Below are 18,051 nucleotides of genomic sequence, written 5' to 3' on the forward strand. Positions count from 1 at the left end.
CCTTTTTGTCCCTCTCCTCTGCGCATACCCACACTTCCCTTTACACTCCACTCTTCTAGTACAATTTAAACACCATTTTGACATTATAATCGCTCACGTTTTCACCTCCATTGGCTACAAACCGGTTTAAGTTGTTCGGGAGAAGAATTGTAAGTTTCGAAGTTTTTTGTATAAACCACACGAGTAAGATAATTCACGTGCATTGGACCCCTCCCTCCCCAAGTTCTTCAATGTTCTCCAGTGTTTTTGCCATCACAACGAAATGGTCTTTTCCACCATTTTGCCATCCTCTTCTCGCATTGTCACCAAAGTCCGAAGTTGGCATAGTCTTTCGAAAATGGCCTCGACCTCTTAATTCTTCGTTGATTGTTTTATTTTAACATTTAAGATATGTGGTGTATGCGTGTGCTTGGTGTCTGTAGGTAGCATATTAAGTCTTTCGGGTTCCTATTTTGTCCTTTTTGTACGTTTTCACCGTCCTCTCGTCGTAGGTGCTTTTTTATCGTCGTGTTCAAACCGTAATTTCGGGCTCGAACAAGCTCGGAAGTCTACCAAATTGTCCAGACAGCACGAAGGAGATATTGTGTCTTGCTCGGTTGGTGGTCCCTCCTTCGTCGCCGATTTTGGTGCTTTTTGAAACTGGAATGAAGTAATTATAATAAAACCGATCTCTCTACTCTTGTACATAGAGAATCTCATTGGTAGATACTGTACAATGGTCCTTTGTCGCTTTGTTTGTGTGCCTCGATGTGTGCTTCGATGTGATGCGTTTTGAGATGTGCTTGGGCGATGTTTGTGCTTGCGTTTCCGAGTAAACTTCGTGTAATTCTGTGTATGTTCGGATATAACTATTTATGTACATATACCATTAATATATAAATCTCCCAGTTTTCAAACGTAATACTCCTTATCCTTATTTTTCTTGTTTTTCGAGATTTTGGCGATGCCCAGTGGCTTGTCCTTGGCGCTACCGTTGGGCTGGGTGGCAGAGTTGCTAATGTAGTTGCGGCTCTCGTCCACGTGGTAGGAGCCTTCGTCGCGGTTGCGGTACTTGTACATGGCGTAGAGGAGGATGAGGATGCACAGCGCTGCCGCGGCGACGATCCCGACGACCATCCCCGTGGTGCTGCTGCTCTCCCTCACCTCGCCGACCGGACCCGTGAAGACTTTGACCTCGGGCAGCGGAGGCCGGGCTGTGGAGACAAACAGAAAAACGGAAAAATTGTGATTGTAATTTGCGTTTCTTTGCTACTTTAAAGCCACATTGTGTAACTTTTCTCGTCAAAGATCCGTCAGATCCGTTTCTCCAACTTTCTATCTTCACGGAGAACAAACTAGACCAAGTTACAGGTCAGATCTGTGGAGAGGCAACCCCCGCTCACAGTGGAAATGCCTGTTTTTCTAGGTATTTTTGAGCTGTAAAACCACCTGTAATTGAATAAATGTAAAGTAGATTTGTTTAATGTCATAGCGTGGAACATTCCTGCCAGTGCTATGACGTATCCATAGCAACAAGCAGATGTTTCTAGGGATATGTCAAACAAAAAGTTACATAATGCACCTTTGAAGGTCCTAAAAATTACTCTTGTGAGCTTTAAGCCATGATAAAACGTTGTTACCTCCTCGAAAAACAGACCTGGAGTTGTGTTTTGTTCCATTCTTGTGTGTTTTGTTTCACATTTCCAAAGCTCAAAATCCCCCGTTCCACCTTGTGATGTCATGAAGTAGTAGTTTTCAAGTTAACAACTACATTTTTATCTTTTTGTTCAGAAGAGACTGATAATTCCAGGTCTGAAATCATTCAAATGATTCTAGTTAAGATGTGTGGAGTTTAAAAACACGGTGGAGCACTTCCTGTATCACTACATGACATCACAAGGTGGAACAGAGTGTTTTGTTTTCAGTTTGAGAGAAGAAGTCAGCCTAAATATGCAGGTTTGTGTGTTAAACATGTGTGAATGAAAGAAAACACAACTCCAGGTCTGTTTATAACATAGATCAGAAAACTATAATATGTGCCCTTTAATTAACAACAAATAGCATGCTAACTGTGCACTAACTGTGGACAATACAATGCTTTGTAATAAGATGGCAACAGTACACAGCATTTTGTAATTTGAATTTCATTGCCAGCTACTTTTTTTTACTCTTTGTTATATTGTAATTTGAGTTACAGTGTTCGAATAATTTCCCTTGTGGATTAATTAAATTTGTCCAAGTCTAATGACAATAAAACTGAAACTGAGTCTCATTTGGACAAGTATGAACCAAAAATCACAATTCTTTGGGGTCCTTCACCTGCCTGTTTCTATCAGTATGTCATTGCTCTGCCTGGAATGTTCCACAGTATGACTTTATCCAGCTCTAGTTTACATTTATGCATATACAGGAGGTTTTATAACTCAAAAAGACCTAAAACATTGTGTGTAACTTCCGTCGGATTTGGTCTCCATGAAGATAGAAAGTTTTCATGCCATACATACATACATACAAACAATGCCAAAAGGAAATGTCTACAACAGTTTCCGGGTCAGGCTCCAAGATCAGCCGTCCGTGCAAACAAAACTGCAAACAAAAAGTCAGGCAGCGCAAACGAGAAGACTGGAATCGCAACCAAAAAAAGATATCATCAAATAAAACTGAGAAAGAGTCAAAGACAGATATTTTACACAATTACAGGTAACACTTTATAATAACTACACCTTACTTAGCCTTAATTAATAATGACTCACGCTTACTAAATGCTTAATAAAGCATAATTCGTGTTCACTTTCGAAAAGCTCTTAAAAAGACTTAAATAACAGATAATAGCTGCCTGAATTATCATTGCATTGTAAATCATTCTCTCATAGCTTACTAATGTTTAATAAATGCTCAAATGGTTAGTTCATGAGTAATTAAGTATGAAATAATCATGAGTAACTATTTACAGCACAGGCAAATTCAGTGCAAGTGTGAATTAAGGCAATAATTAAGTAGTTACTGAGCGTGAATCATTATTAATTAAGTCTTTGTTCATTATTAATTAAGCCTTTGTTCATGCTTTATTAAGGCTAAATAAGGTGTAGTTATTATAAAGTGTTACCCAATTACACATAACTTGATTGCAAATGTATTTATTTTATTTAATCACTTTTTTTTTTTTTTTTTATTAATTTGGTATTTTGATTTATACTTTTTTGCTGGATGTTTTAAAAGTGTTCTTTGAACTATTTGGCTCAAAACTGACTCCATAACGGTAGACTTTACACCTTTTTGGCTGAGGGTCCTTCACCTGCTTGTTTCTATCAATATGTTATTGCTCTGCCTGGAATGTTCCACAGTATGACTTTAAACAGCTCGAGTTTACATTTATTCAAATACAGGTGGTTTTATAGCTCAAAAATATCTAGAAAAACAAACATTCTGACTGTGTAACTTGGTCGAGCTTGGTCTCCATGAAGATAGAAAGGTTTAATGCTGTACTGTGAAACATTCCAGACAAAGAAATGGAAAAAAGCATTTCACCAGAAAAGTTACACAATGCAACTTTTAAAAAAACTACTATTATTTTATGTTGAGAGTCTAAAATATCAGTGTCAGTCTTATAAACACTGGTATTATTTTCCTTAGTGTAGAAAGCAAATTATATAAGGCTGAGTGTCTGATTAATCAATTTTTAATTAAGAGCCGGATTGATTAACTTCTTTAATGAATAATCTGCAGCCAATGGACTATTAAGACTGTTTTTAAATAGTTAAATTGCACTCATATTAAATGTCCATATCATTTCTATACAGGGAAGTAACACTGAAAGCCATTTTCTGCTTTAATAAGAAAGAATAAAACGTAATTGAAAGTCACGATTGATTAACACCAGCCCTTCACTTATATAACTCACTCACTATATGAAATAATGTACTGTAGAAATGCGATATTATAGGCTTAATTAATATAAAATAAAATAAACTTAAAGGTGCACTGTGTAACATTTCTGGTGGAGGGTCCATCACCTGTTATTGCTTTGTCTAGAATGTTCCAGGACAGAGATTAAACCTATTATATAAGGCGCACCGGATTATAAAACGCAATCATGTTGAATTTTCTCGTCTATTTTCATACATAAGGTGCACCGGATTATAAGGCGCATTAAGCGAAACATACGGACGACACTTGAGACTGATCCTTTAGCCCAGGCGTCCACGATCCATTGGCAGATCGTGGTGTATTTCACTCGCCGTTGCCTCCCTGTTTTGGTGAAATGTGTATTATGAATGTGAATGTGGGTGGATCATTTAAATAAAGTTAGTTTTTTTCATTTTCTACAAGGAGGACTCAAATATACATTGAGTAATAATGTGTTTAATGCGGCTTTGTGCGCATTTGTTTACGTTTTACAGAAATTAAACTTAAAACCACATGGCTCATTTGCATAAACTATAAGCTCTGAAAAAACAATCGGAGGAAAGGACACGACTCAATTGAATACGAGCGTCCTTTCTGCGACAAGGTGACGACAGTAGCAGTGTGCGTTGAAGCGATGCAGAAATAAACTTCACCCTTTACTGTACAGCAGTCGTAATGCTCCGACATTCCATCAAACGGTGCGGCTTCGTAGTTTACCAAAGTCGTACTAAAACATTTTGTCAGATTTTTTAGCTCCGTGTGCCACATAAAATCGGTTCGAGGTCAGTAAGCACAACCAGAATTAATAAATTAAGGTGCACTGTCGATTTTTGAGAAAATTAAAGGATTTAAAGTGCATCTGAAAAATATGGTAATCTCAAGAGAGGCAAGTATAAGATAGCCTGATTCATCAGCCAGTTTCACTTTGTACAAACCGTTCGCTCAATGGTAGGCAGGTACTTTTTTTTATTTAACCAATGGCTGCTATTTGGTCGTATGTAATGCGTCAAATCCTGTAGGAAGAAGGGCAATAACGTCTTTCCCCTTGATAAAATTCACCAAACATTCTCTTTGTTCCGGCTTTAAATCCTCGATTTTGGAAATCATTGCCAACACTGAATATATGTCTCTTCGCTGATTGGCTGGTGCCTAAACTCGCACTTCTGGTGTTTTTGCGAAACGTCTAATGTATTCCGATTCCTGACCTAGTCGCTGGAGAGAAATGAAATTGAGCGGAGGCCCTACATTAACTATAAGATGGAAAATCTGTCGAGAGGCAAACCTATTCACAGAGAGAATTACTGTATTTTTTAGCAATAGAAATGCGCATAATGAATAATAATGTCACACCATGGAACAATCCAGGCAAAGCAATAACATCTCCATTGAGACAAACCCGCACCAGAAAAGTTACGCAATGCACTTTTAACATAAATATGAACTTCCTCGTGGTACTTCCTCCGCAGCAGTCACTCCCACTGAGAGTTTGGTGACAGAGTTGATCTCGATATCTGCTTCTCAGACATTTTTGTACTCTTTCCATCTTGGACAGTGGCTGCTTGTGTTTTCTATAGCGCAGAGGAAACTGTACAGAGGGCCAAAAAATACTGAAAAGCGAGATACACTAAAATACACACGCCCACACTTGGACAGGCTGTAACAGAGTCAGGCAGTGCACCGGCTCCCGTACAAAAAACACTGTCACACTTAACAGGGATATTCTTAGGCAAATCTGTGGGGAATATTAAAACAGAAAGGGGTGAAATGGTCTGTGAATGTGCAAAATCTATGTTTATCTAAATGTGCCAGACTGATTTTTAAAACATATTGTGATAAATGCGAAAATAATTAACTGTCATCTTTTATCCGGTATTTTTGGGATTTTGGATAAAGGCTTTTTTTACGCTGTTTTTCTAAAGTTATTATGTTTCCTCGTCAAAAACAAACCTGGAGTTGTGTTTTGTTTCATTCACGCACGTTTAACTCAAAAACGCCACACACCTTCACTTGAATCATTTGGATAATTTCAGTCCTGGAGTTGTCAATCTCGACTGAACTCAAGGTAAATGTAGATGTTAACTTGAAAACTACCACTACATGACATCACAAGGTGGAACAGACTAATAACTTTGCCTCGAATGTTCCACAGAATGGCATCAAACTTATCAATCTCTCAATGGAGACAAATCTGCAATGCCACCAGGCCACGTTACAAGTCAGATTTGTGGAGAGGCAAAAAACTTGCTCAAAAAAAGAACTAAACCAGGTCTAAACAAAGACTAAACTAGGTCTAAAACAGGACTAAACTAGATCTAAAGAAAGACTAAACCAGATCTAAACCAGGACTAAACCAGGACTAAACTAGCTCTTAAACAGGATTAAACAAGGTCTAAACAAAGACTAAACTAGGTCTAAACCAGATCTAAACCAGGACTAAACTAGGTCTAAACCAGATCTAAACCAGGACTAAACTAGGTCTAAACCAGGACTAAACCAGGTCTAAACAAGGACTAAACAAGGACTAAACTAAGTCTAAACAAGGACTAAACTAGGTCTAAACCAGGACTAAACAAGGTCTAAACCAGGACTAAACTAGGTCTAAACAAGGACTAAACTAGGTCTAAACAAGGACTAAACTAGGTCTAAACCAGGACTAAACTAGGTCTAAACAAGGACTAGACTAGATCTAAACAGGGACTAAACTAGGTCTAAACATGGACTAAACTAGGTCTACACCAGTACTAAACTAAATCTAAATCAGGACTAAACTAGGTCTAAACAAGATCTAAACAAAGTCTAAACCATTTCTAAACTAGGTGTAACCAGAACTAAACCAGGTCTAAACCTGGACTAAACCAGATCTAAACCAGGACTAAACTATGTCTAAACTAGATCTAAACAAGGACTAAACTAGGTCTAAACCAGGTCTAAACAAGGACTAAACCAGGACTAAACAAGGTCTAAACAATTACTAAACTTGGTCTAAACCAGGAGTAAACCAGGATTCAACTAGATCTAAATCAGGACTAAACTCTAAACCAGGACCAAACTAGGACTAAACCAAGACTAAACCAGGTCTAAACTACATCTAAACCAGATCTATACCAGGACTAAACTAGGTGCCTCTTATAGATACTGCGGTTTTGGAAATGCTGTGACCCAGTTTACCTTAAAATCCTGAGCCATATTTCCTGTCAGTTCCTTCCCTTTATGTTTCTTTTTTTTTTTACTCGTGTTTGTACAAATATCTCACATCACTTTTTATTTCTCCGTCCAGATTTGAAACAAGCGTGTCCATATTTTTCCCAGCGCGATCCTTCGTCATTGTCATTTAAATAACAGCGAAATGTCATCAGAGCATCAGACTGAATAGTAATGACTGAAGCAAAGAGCACACACTTTTCTATTCCGTTAACAACTACATCTGTTAAAGGCGCACTGTGTAACTTTTCTGGATGAGGATCTGCACCTGCTTGTCTCCATGGTGATGTTATTGCTCTACCTGCATGTTCCACAGTATAGCTTTAAACTTACCTATTTTTTTTACGTTTACTCAATCAGGTCTTTAATTGTAAAAAAAAAAACAACTGGAAAATCTTGCATTGTTACTGTGAGTGGGCTCGCCTCTCCACAGATCTGAACTATAACTTGGTATGTTGGCGTCACCTGCTTGTCTCGCTTCATGGAAATGGATGGGTTTTAATGCCATACTGTGGAATATTCTAGGCAAAGAACTAACATCGACATGGGCACAAGCAGGAGGTGTGTAAGAGAAAAGTTGCACAGTGCAGCTTTATGTACTGTAAGTATGTTTTTTATTGTCACTATGGTAACCAAATTGGGATCGAAAATGAGGTGTGGTAAATATTTTTAAAATAATATCCAGAACTAGACCAGGACTAGACCAGGACTAAACCAGGACTAAACCAGGACTAGACCAGGACAAAATAAAGGATTAGACCAAGACTAAACCAGAACTAAACAAGAACTAAACCAGGACTAGACCAAGACTAGATCAGGAATAGACCAAGACAAGAACAGGACTTAAACCAGGACTAGACCAGGACTAGCACAGAATAAAAACCAGGACTAAACCAGGATTAGGTCAGGCCTAGACCATAACCAAACCAAGATTACACCAAGACTAGACCAGAAATATATCAAGACTAGACCAGGACTAAACCAGGACTAGAACAGAAACAAACCAGAACTACACCAGAACCAAACCAGGACTAGACCTGGACTAAAACAAGTCTAGACCAGAACTAAACCAAGACTAGACCAGAACTAATGCAGGACTAGAACAGAAACAAACAACTACTAAACCAGAACTAAACCAGGACTAAACCAGAATTAAACCAGGACTAAACCAAGACTAGACCAGAATTAAACCAAGACTAGACCAGAACTAATGCAGGACTAGAACAGAAACAAACAACTACTAAACCAGAACTAAACCAGGACTAAACCAGAATTAAACCAGGACTAAACCAAGACTAGACCAGAATTAAACCAGAACTAGACGAGAAACAGACCAGGACTAAACCAGGACTACACAGGACTAGACCAGAACCAAACCAGCACTAGACCAGGACTAGAACAGAATCAACGCAGGACTAAACCAGAATTAGACCAAGACTAAACCAGGACTAGAACAGAACCAAAGCAGGATTAGCACAGAATCAAACCAGGACTAAACCAGGACAAGACCAGGACTAAACCAGCACTAGACCAGAACCAAACCAGGACTAGACCAGGACTAAACCAGCACTAGACCAAGACTAGACCAGGACTAAACTAGGATTAGACCAAAACCAAACCAGAACTAAGGTCTAAACCAGGACTAGACCAGAACTAAACCAGAGCTAGTCCAGAACTAAATCAGGACTAAACCAGGAATAAACCAGGACTAGAAGAGAACCAAACCAAGACCTGACCAGGATTAGACCAGACCCAAACGCGGTCTCCAGGAGGACCAAGCCCACACTTTCATTAGTCTGCGTCTGTCCTAATGAGTCCACAGTCGGAGTGTGAGTGTGTTTTATTAATCGAGCTCCAGGTTGAGGCGGTGGGCGGAGCCGGAGCTGCTGCTGCCGGGGACAAACACAATGGATCATCATGACAAATTATTTGACATGAACTTTCTTGTTTTAATGCGACAAGTGAGCGCGAGTGGGACGCAGCTCGGGGGCACGGCTGTTTGCGAATCAACACATTAAAGGATTATACTTCTGAAAAACGAGAGAGGAGGAGAGGAGACAGAGACAGAGGAGAGAGAGAAAAGGAGACAGAGGAGAGAGAAAAGGAGACAGAGGAGAGAGAAAAGGAGACAGAGGAGAGAGAAAAGGAGACAGAGGAGAGAGAAAAGGAGACAGAGGAGAGAGAAAAGGAGACAGAGGAGAGAGAAAAGGAGACAGAGGAGAGAGAAAAGGAGACAGAGGAGAGAGAAAAGGAGACAGAGGAGAGAGAAAAGGAGACAGAGGAGAGAGACGGAGCGTTTGACAATTTTTATTACAGGTATCTGACATTTCCTGACAAAAAACTACAAACCAGAACAAAACTAGGCCTAACCAGGAATGAACTAGGTCTAAACATGGTCTAAACTAAGCCTAAACCAGGACTAAACTAGATCTAAACCAGGACTACACTAGATCTAAACCAGGACTATACTAGAAGGTCTAAACCAGGACTAAACTAGGTCTAAACAAGGTCTAAAGTAGGTCTGCACCAGGACTAAACTAGGACTACACTAGGCCTGAACAAGGACTAAACTAGGTCCTAGGTCTAAACCAGGACTAAACTAAGACTAAACCAGGACTAAACCAGGACTAGATAAAGACTAAACCAGGACTAGAACAGAACTAAAACCAGAACACCTAACTAGAACTAAACCAGGACTAGACCAGAACTAAACCAGGACTAGACCAGAAGTAAACCAAAACTAAACCAGGACTAGATCAGAACTAAACCAGGAATACACCAGAACCAAACCAGGATTAGATCAGGACCAAACAAGGACTAGACCAGAACTAAAACCAGAACTTAACTAGAACTAAACCAGGACTAAACCAGAACTAAACCAGGACAAGACCAGAACTAATGCAGAAATACACCAGGACTAAACCAGGACTAGACCAAGATGAAACCAGGACGAGACCAGAACTGAAGCAGGACTGAATCAGGACTAAATAAGGCCTAAACCAAATCTAAACCAGGTCTAAACCCCGAGTTCTTGGAACAAGATTTCCACAAAGCGCGATCGGGCGACGGCTGCACTTAGCCCTGTGGGGGGCGGAGCTCTGTGCTGGTTCTTTTGCCTGTAGTCACCAGACGGTCTACGCGGGCGCACCTCAGGCCTGTCCCAACACTCATTCCTGGTTCAGTCCTGGTTCAGTTCTAGTTCAGTCCTGGTCCCTCATGTCTCAGGTCACTATAGAACAGTCCTGCAGATATCATGAGCCTATGAAGTTTGTTTTCACCATTGCCAAAAGCTCCAGTTTGACATTTAAGTTGTCGGCTATTTTGTTATTTTTTTTTATATCTCACGTCGGGAGAAGTGGGTGGACGACGTAGCCCTGCATACCACACCCACTACACCCCTGGTCATGACAAAACTCCTCTGGAGTTGTGAAAAACGCTTCTAAACTCATCGTAGTGAATAATTAAGACACTCAGAAAGCATTTTAAGAAAGCAGAAATCAGACACAGCTCATTAAAAGTCAGACAGTTAGAGCCGTACTGTACGTTACATTTTACTTTCGTTGTCTTTTCACACTGTCACTCTGATTTGCTACGTCTGTTTGCAAATCACCGCATTAAAGATTATACTTCCACAAACCGAGAGACGAGGAGAGAGGAGGAGGAGGCTGAGCTACACGCAGCATTTATCAATTTTTATTAGTGGCATCTGACATTTCGTGACAGCAAACTACAAGCGGAGCAGAGGTGCCGGGATTTATGGCGTTGTTAAATCGTTGTGGGTAAAGGAATTAGCGCCGGGGTAACAAGGTGTAGCGAGCAAAGCAGGTAAACAAATAAAAGATGAGTTGAAGTACAGGAGCGGAGCACAGAGCGAGCATAACATTATAACAAACTGACGCAGAGATGAGATACTGAGCTCTAACGTTTTACAGTCCAAGGGTTTCACGAAAATGATGAGTGCTTTCTGATTTTTTTTTTGAGGACTATTAGGTTTTATAACGATAAGATATAATATTTAGTTTTTAATTGTGTTATTGCTATAGTAACGGAGGACTGTTTTATGGTTTGATCTAAACTTGGTTATAAAATATTCACTTCTGGCTATAAGTTATTTTTTATGTGGGGAAAAAACAGGAATAAACTAAGACTAAACCAAGACTAAATCAGGACTAAATCAGGGTTTAATCAGGACTAACCCAGATCTAACTAAACCAGGACTAATCCAGGACTAAACCAGGTCTAACTAGAACTAAACCAGGTCTATGCCAGGACTAGACCAGGACTAAACCAGGTCTAACCCTGGACTAAACCAGGTCTAAACCAGGACTAAACCAGGTCTAAATCAGGTCTAAACCCAGGACTAAACCAGGACTCTAAACCAGGTCTAACCCTGGACTAAACCAGGTCTAAACCAGGACTAAACCAGGTCTAAACTAGGACTAAACCAGGACTAAGTCAGGTCTAATCCTGGACAAAACCAGGACTAAATCAGGTCTAATCCTGGACAAAACCAGGACTAAACCAGGTCTAACCCTGGACTAAACCAGGTCTAAACCAGGACTAAACCAGGTCTAAACCAGGACTAAACCAGGTCTAACCCAGGACTAAACCAGGACTAAACCAGGTCTAACCCAGGACTAAACCAGGACTAAATCAGGTCTAACCCTGGACTAAATCAGGTCTAAACCAGGACTAAACCAGGTCTAAACCAGAACTAAACCAGGACTAAAGCAGGTCTAACCCAGGACTAAACCAGGACTAAACCAGGTCTAACCCAGGACTAAACCAGGTCTAACCCAGGACTAAACCAGGTCTAAACCAGGACTAAACCAGGTCTAAACCAGGACTAAACCAGGTCTAAAAATGGACTAAAACAGATCTAACCCAGGACTAAATCAGGTCTAACCCAGGTCTAACCAGGACTGAACCAGGTCTAACCCCTAAACCAGGTCTAACCCAGGTCTAACCAGGTCTAACCCAGGACTAAACCAGGTCGTAGAACGTGAAAGATACTGATCATATTAAACTGGAAACACATAAGAGCTTCACTAAACCACAAAAACTGGACTAAACCAGGTCTAACTGAGGACTAAACTAGAACTAAACTAAGTCTAAATCAGAACTAAATGAATTCTAACGCCCCTCTTATAGACAGTGGAGTTTTGGCGACGCTCTGAGACGAAGTTACATTTAAAACCTTTAATCTTTTATTCAGTTTCAAACTCAATAACAAAGCATTCATTCTGCAGGTGCCATTGTGAAGAGACTTTATGTTATTATAACGTCTGCACGGTCCCACAAATGAAACCTGGAGATAATTCGATTGGTCTGAAAGCCTTTTGGTTAAACACGGAAAAGCTTTTACAGTGAAAGGGATCACAGCCCCAGGTCTTCAATTACCTCAGAGTAATATATCGAGAAATCAATAACGGCACCACTCTTTACTTTACTCTGATATTACTGCCGCACGTACTTGAATGCATAAAACGTACCCATATTATTACACAAAACAGCAATAAAATTCATATAAAATTCAATAAAATACTCGTTAGCAGAAAAGATAAATCAGCCAACAACAACAAATATTAGAAAATAAAAAAGATATAATAAAAAATGTATAAAAACTTGATTGAATTGAATTTAATGTTGCGTTTCTCCACAAGGAAAGCTATTTTAATTGATCCACACAGAAAATTTTTGACTTTATATGCAAAATACTATAAAATAATGTAGTGTACACTGTTATTTATAAAAAGTGAGCAGATAAAATCATAATATAATTAGGATTTTTCTTGCTATTGTAGATATTAAAGGTCCTATATTACACAAAAACTATTACCTCATTAAAAACTGGAGTTGTGTTTTGTTTCTTTCACACATTTGAGTCTTTCTTTTTTATTCTTATTCTTATTTTAATTATTTTTATTAGTCTGTTTACATTTCCAAAGCTCAAAATACTTGTGATGTGATGTTTCAAGTTAAGACTAATCGAATTTTGATCGTAATTTTCGATTTGCATGTCAAATGATCTCCAAACTCAAATAATCGAGTTGAAATCATAAAGCTTAACATTTATTTTGGGATATTTTGTATACAAATTAGTATATTTATTTTAGTTTTTAAATATGGCGATTGTAAAACAGCTGGATATATAGTTTATTTTGGATACATTTATGTTTGTCTATGTTTTATACATCACAAAAACTGCTCTAAGGTTCATATTTGTAGCCTTTATTTATTTTCAGTTTGGAAGTTTTGTGTGAATTATGAATAACAAAGTGTTTTGTTTTGTTTTTGAGAGAGAGAAATGCTGAATAAATGCATCGTGTAACTAAAAAATAATCATTTGAATAATCGTGATTTCAATATGGACCAAAATAATCGTGATAATGATTTTTTCCATAATTGAGCAGCTCTATTTCAAGTTAACAGCTCATTTTACATTTAATTCAGGTGATTCCAGGAAATGAAATGATCCAAATGTGAAGTGAAGGTGTAAAGAGTTTAAAAACATGACATCATAAGGTGGAACTGTGTTTTCTGTTTGAGGGAAACCAGCCTAAATATGCAGGTTTTGTGCTTTAAACATGAGTGAATGAAACAAAACACATCTCCAGGTCTGTTTGTGACGAGGAAACAACATTATAGCAGATCATAAAACAGCGTAACACCGGCCCTTTAAGGTTCACAGTCGGAGCCAAACTGTATGGTCCGTTGACTTTCGTTGTCTTTGTGAAGTGTCATTCTGATGTGTGAGGTTTTATTTATAGAAAGGTGATTTGGTTTTACCTGAGCTCGGGTCACACGGGTCAATGTCCTCATCGTCACTGGGACACTCCGCCGACGCCACCAAGAGGTCGTCCGTAGACTGCAACCAAAAAAGACAAAAACAGGTCAGAATTATGTTAGACTGTGTTATAACTGCAGAATTTTAATGACTTAACAATAAAGCTTTAAGTTTAGTGGCAAAGGGTCCAGTTAGTGAGGTAATATGTCTCCTGAATACAACAAAATACCCCAGTGTCTTTTTATATCTAAAACCCAGGGGCGGTGCCAGGGGGGGTTGAGGGGGCACTAGCCTTCCCTACAATGGCCAGTGCACCCCCTTAGCTCCCCCAAAGCTTTCTGCCCCACTTTCACAGGACATCCAGTCTTGACTAAAAATGCTCAAATGGCAACCACAGAGGGTTCAACATGAGACTACCGTATTTTTCGGATTATAAGTCGCACTTTTTTTCATGGTTTGGGTGGTTCTGCAACTTATACTCTGGTGCGACTTTATTAAAATTTTCACACTGACAACCGTGAAGATTCTAGTCTTGTGTGTCAGTATCTGCTCCTCCTGTTCCTCCTGTACCACTGTCACTTGGCTCTACTGCGCATGTCTCTTGCAGAAAGAGTCGCTGTTCCTGTTTGTATCATGTCAGTCAATCGCACTATTAGTTCTGTATCACTGAAAATTTTACATTTATATAAACCTATAAAGACAATTTTGCAGATTATATGATGCAAGTAGCGAAATATTCAGCCGAAAATGGTAACCGAGCAGTAGAAAGAAAGTTTGGAGAGAGCGAGAAACTTATGACTTCAGAGACAACCTGAAACCATCCTGTCGGGATTCATAAAGGCCGGAATCATTCTAACTGGAACTGATGCTGAGTCTGACGACAGCGACACAGAAGAGGAAGCGGAGTTGCTCAGAAGTGACACCGAGGATGAAGAATTCAGTGGATTTACTGATTTGGAGTGAGATGGAGAGTTTGGTAAACTTGTTCTGTTCTGTTGTTTATGTTAAAGTTATCTGAAGAACTGTTCATATGTGACGTTAACAGTCTGTTGTTCTCTGTTCTGTTGTTTTTTACTATAACTTGACTTTCAAGATGAAATGTTGCTTCCTGGTCTCTGATTTTATATAATAAATGGGCGGCAGTAGCTCAGTTGGTAGAGCTTTCGCCCACTGATCTGAAGGTTGGTGGTTCGATTCCAGCTCTCGACATAAACATCTCAGGTTGAGCAGTCAGATCCACTGACCCACAGGTTGGCTGGTGTGATTCCAGCTCCCACAGATGAATGCTGCCGTTGTGTCCTTGGGCAAGACACTTAACCCACCTTGCCCACAGTGTCTGTGTACACTGGTGTGTGAATGTGTGTGTGTGAATGGGTGAGTGGTTCCTTGTTGTAAAGCGCTTTGAGTGCCTTGAAGGTGGAAAAAGCGCTATAGAAAAATGTGACCATTTACCATTTAAATTTCCCCCAAAAGTGCGACTTATTGTCTGGTGCAACTTATTTATGTTTTTTCCTTCTTTGTTATGCATTTTTTGGCTGGTGCGACTTATACTCCAGAGTAACTTATAGTCCGAAAAATATGGTACAATAAACAATGACTCCTTATTGGTTTTTGTAAATCAATACAGGGGTTGACTACATTTGAAACAGGAAAGCAAACACGGTAGGATGGTGGGGTTGCGCTCACAAAGATAACTATTGCTACAAACATGTTCTGAAATGCATGTTATCCTTGTATAAGATTTTAATGTTTCAGTCTCTCTCAAATGTGAACGTTCCTAGATTTGTTTAAAATGTGCACTGAGAGCTGAATCTTTATTTGAAAAAAATAAAAATAAAAATAAAAATTAAAATGCAATGATTGTCAGAAAAAAATGATATTAGAATCAGATATTTCCTCAAAGTTATTCAACCTTACATTATTATCCATATTCAAAAAAGTATATTGTTAATTTTTTTGGTTGATTTTCTGGGGCTACACAGATGATATTGCTTTGTCAGGAATGTTACGTTATTAAAACTTATCCATGGACAAAAGCAGGTGACACCACTAGGCTAAATTACAAGTCAAATCTACGGAGAGGTGACACTACTCAGAGTAAGAACATTATGTTTTTCAGTGTATTTTGTTTCAGCTATAAAAGTTTAATGTCATACTGAACCTTCCTCTCAAAATAATAACATCCCCACAGAGACAAGAACATGACGAAACATCCACCAGAAATGTTACATAATGCACCTTTAAATAATAAACCGATCTTGTCATTAATATGAATGAACGATCTAGTCCATCAACTGTAGAAAGAAGCAGACTGAGGGAGAGTGACATCGCCCACAGCGTTCGGCTCCAGTCAAATGAAGCTCATCGAGGCCAACAGTTATAGGAGTGAATTTGTAGGCAAGTCTGTTTTAGGAATATGAGTTTATTTACGGACCAAATTATGAAATAAAACAAGGCTCACAGCAGCAGTTACAGAGAAGAGGGGAGACATTTTTTCAGTGTAAAGTCAATTAGAGCCAGAGTCGATGGAGCCAGGAAGTGCCCCCATGCTCACTTCCTATTTGAAACTAGTGGCGGGTAAGCTACTGTATGTCTATCGTTTCAACAAAATGAAAATTTAGAGTCTATCGTAAAATGTGTTAAATCAAAATGTTCCATGTCATGTTCCACAGTGTGACATTAAACAGCTGTACTTTACATTTTTTCAATTACAGGTGGTTTTATAGTTCAAAAGTATTTTTAAAAACACACATTCTGACTAGGGGTGTGCAAAAATGTCAAAATATCAATATATCGGATCATTTTATGTGATGATACAGTATCGATATCGTGGGCTGCTGTATCGATATATGGCCAAGAGTATTTTTTGATGTATTTTACTAAATCATGTTGTTACAGAGCTACAGTTTTGTTGCTTCTTTAGTGGAAAGAAAATTGTTTATGTGACACATTTGACGTTTTCACTGTTTTGATGATTAAAATGTATTTGCACAAGAAGTGGTTTAATAAAGACTTTTAGTACCACAGCCATTTTTTTTAGACTTTATTTTTTATCATATCAAATAGATTTGAAATATAATGATATATTGTATTGAATCGAAAGTGCAGTGTATCAAGATAAGTATTGTATCGTGGCCTATGTATCGAGATATGTATCATATCGTGGCCTATGTATCGAGATATGTATCGTATCGTGGCCTGTGTATCGAGATATGTATCGTATCGTGGCCTATGTATCGAGATATGTATCGTATCGTGGCCTATGTATCGAGGTATGTATCATATCGTGGCCTGTGTATCGAGATATGTATCGTATCGTGGCCTGTGTATCGAGATATGTATCGTATCGTGGCCTGTGTATCGAGATATGTATCGTATCGTGGCCTATGTATCGAGTATGTATCATATCGTGGCCTATGTATCGAGGTATGTATCGTATCGTGGCCTGTGTATCGAGATATGTATCGTATCGTGGCCTGTGTATCGAGATATGTATCGTATCGTGGCCTGTGTATCGAGATATGTATCGTATCGTGGCCTGTGTATCGAGATATGTATCGTATCTGCAACTTTTTAATGATATCCAGCCCTAATTCTGACTGTGTGCGGGGTCGCCTCTCCACAGATCTGACCCCTAACTTGGCCTAGTTTGGTTTCCATGAAGCTAGAAAAGTTTAATACCATACTGTGGAACATTCCAGACAAAGCAATAACATCTCCATGAAGAAAAAAATTGACGGATCTTCCACCAGAAAAAGAAAAGTTACACAATGCAGCTTTGAATAACTATCCAATTATAAACTCGTATTACCTCCATTTAGTTTAGTTACAAATCTCTCATCTTACTTCTCTCTTTCTCAAAACTGGATAATTACGCCAACATTTTTGAATATTTTTGTTTATTTATCCCATATGTGAGCAGATCGCACTCTTCTCCATCGCCCACCCATTTCTCCACTTTGTCACAAACATGTCCGCCTGTTAGCGACGGGAGAGGAGCCAAAACCAGAGCAAAGATCTGAGGAGGAGGAGGAGGACGATGAGTTGGATGAAGATGCACACACTACTTTACAGTGTCTAAATCTGCATAGTATTCACTGTAGGAAATCTAAACTAAAGTAATTAAGTTGGAGTGAAATCAAAAATTCTTAAATCATAATTAAGGTTCTCAAAAATTT

The 18,051-nt window shown here is 38.9% G+C and overlaps 1 protein-coding gene across 1 annotated transcript in view; it reads right to left on the reverse strand.

Annotated features, from left to right (window-relative positions):
- Window positions 1–891: 891 nt before the first annotated feature.
- The window catches only part of nrxn1a (neurexin 1a), a 323,968-nt gene continuing 306,808 nt past the window's right edge, over window positions 892–18,051 (reverse strand). Inside the window, exons 25-27 of the mRNA XM_055150076.1 lie at window positions 13,876–13,954; window positions 7,045–7,053; window positions 892–1,193 (exon numbers count right to left, since the gene is read on the reverse strand). Coding sequence (XP_055006051.1) covers window positions 892–1,193; window positions 7,045–7,053; window positions 13,876–13,954 — 390 coding nt within the window. The remainder of the gene's footprint in view (window positions 1,194–7,044; window positions 7,054–13,875; window positions 13,955–18,051) is intronic.

The sequence above is a fragment of the Boleophthalmus pectinirostris genome, unplaced genomic scaffold, assembly GCF_026225935.1.
Source record: "Boleophthalmus pectinirostris isolate CB_2022bp ecotype Guang Dong unplaced genomic scaffold, ASM2622593v1 HiC_scaffold_14, whole genome shotgun sequence".
NCBI lineage: Eukaryota > Metazoa > Chordata > Actinopteri > Gobiiformes > Gobiidae > Boleophthalmus > Boleophthalmus pectinirostris.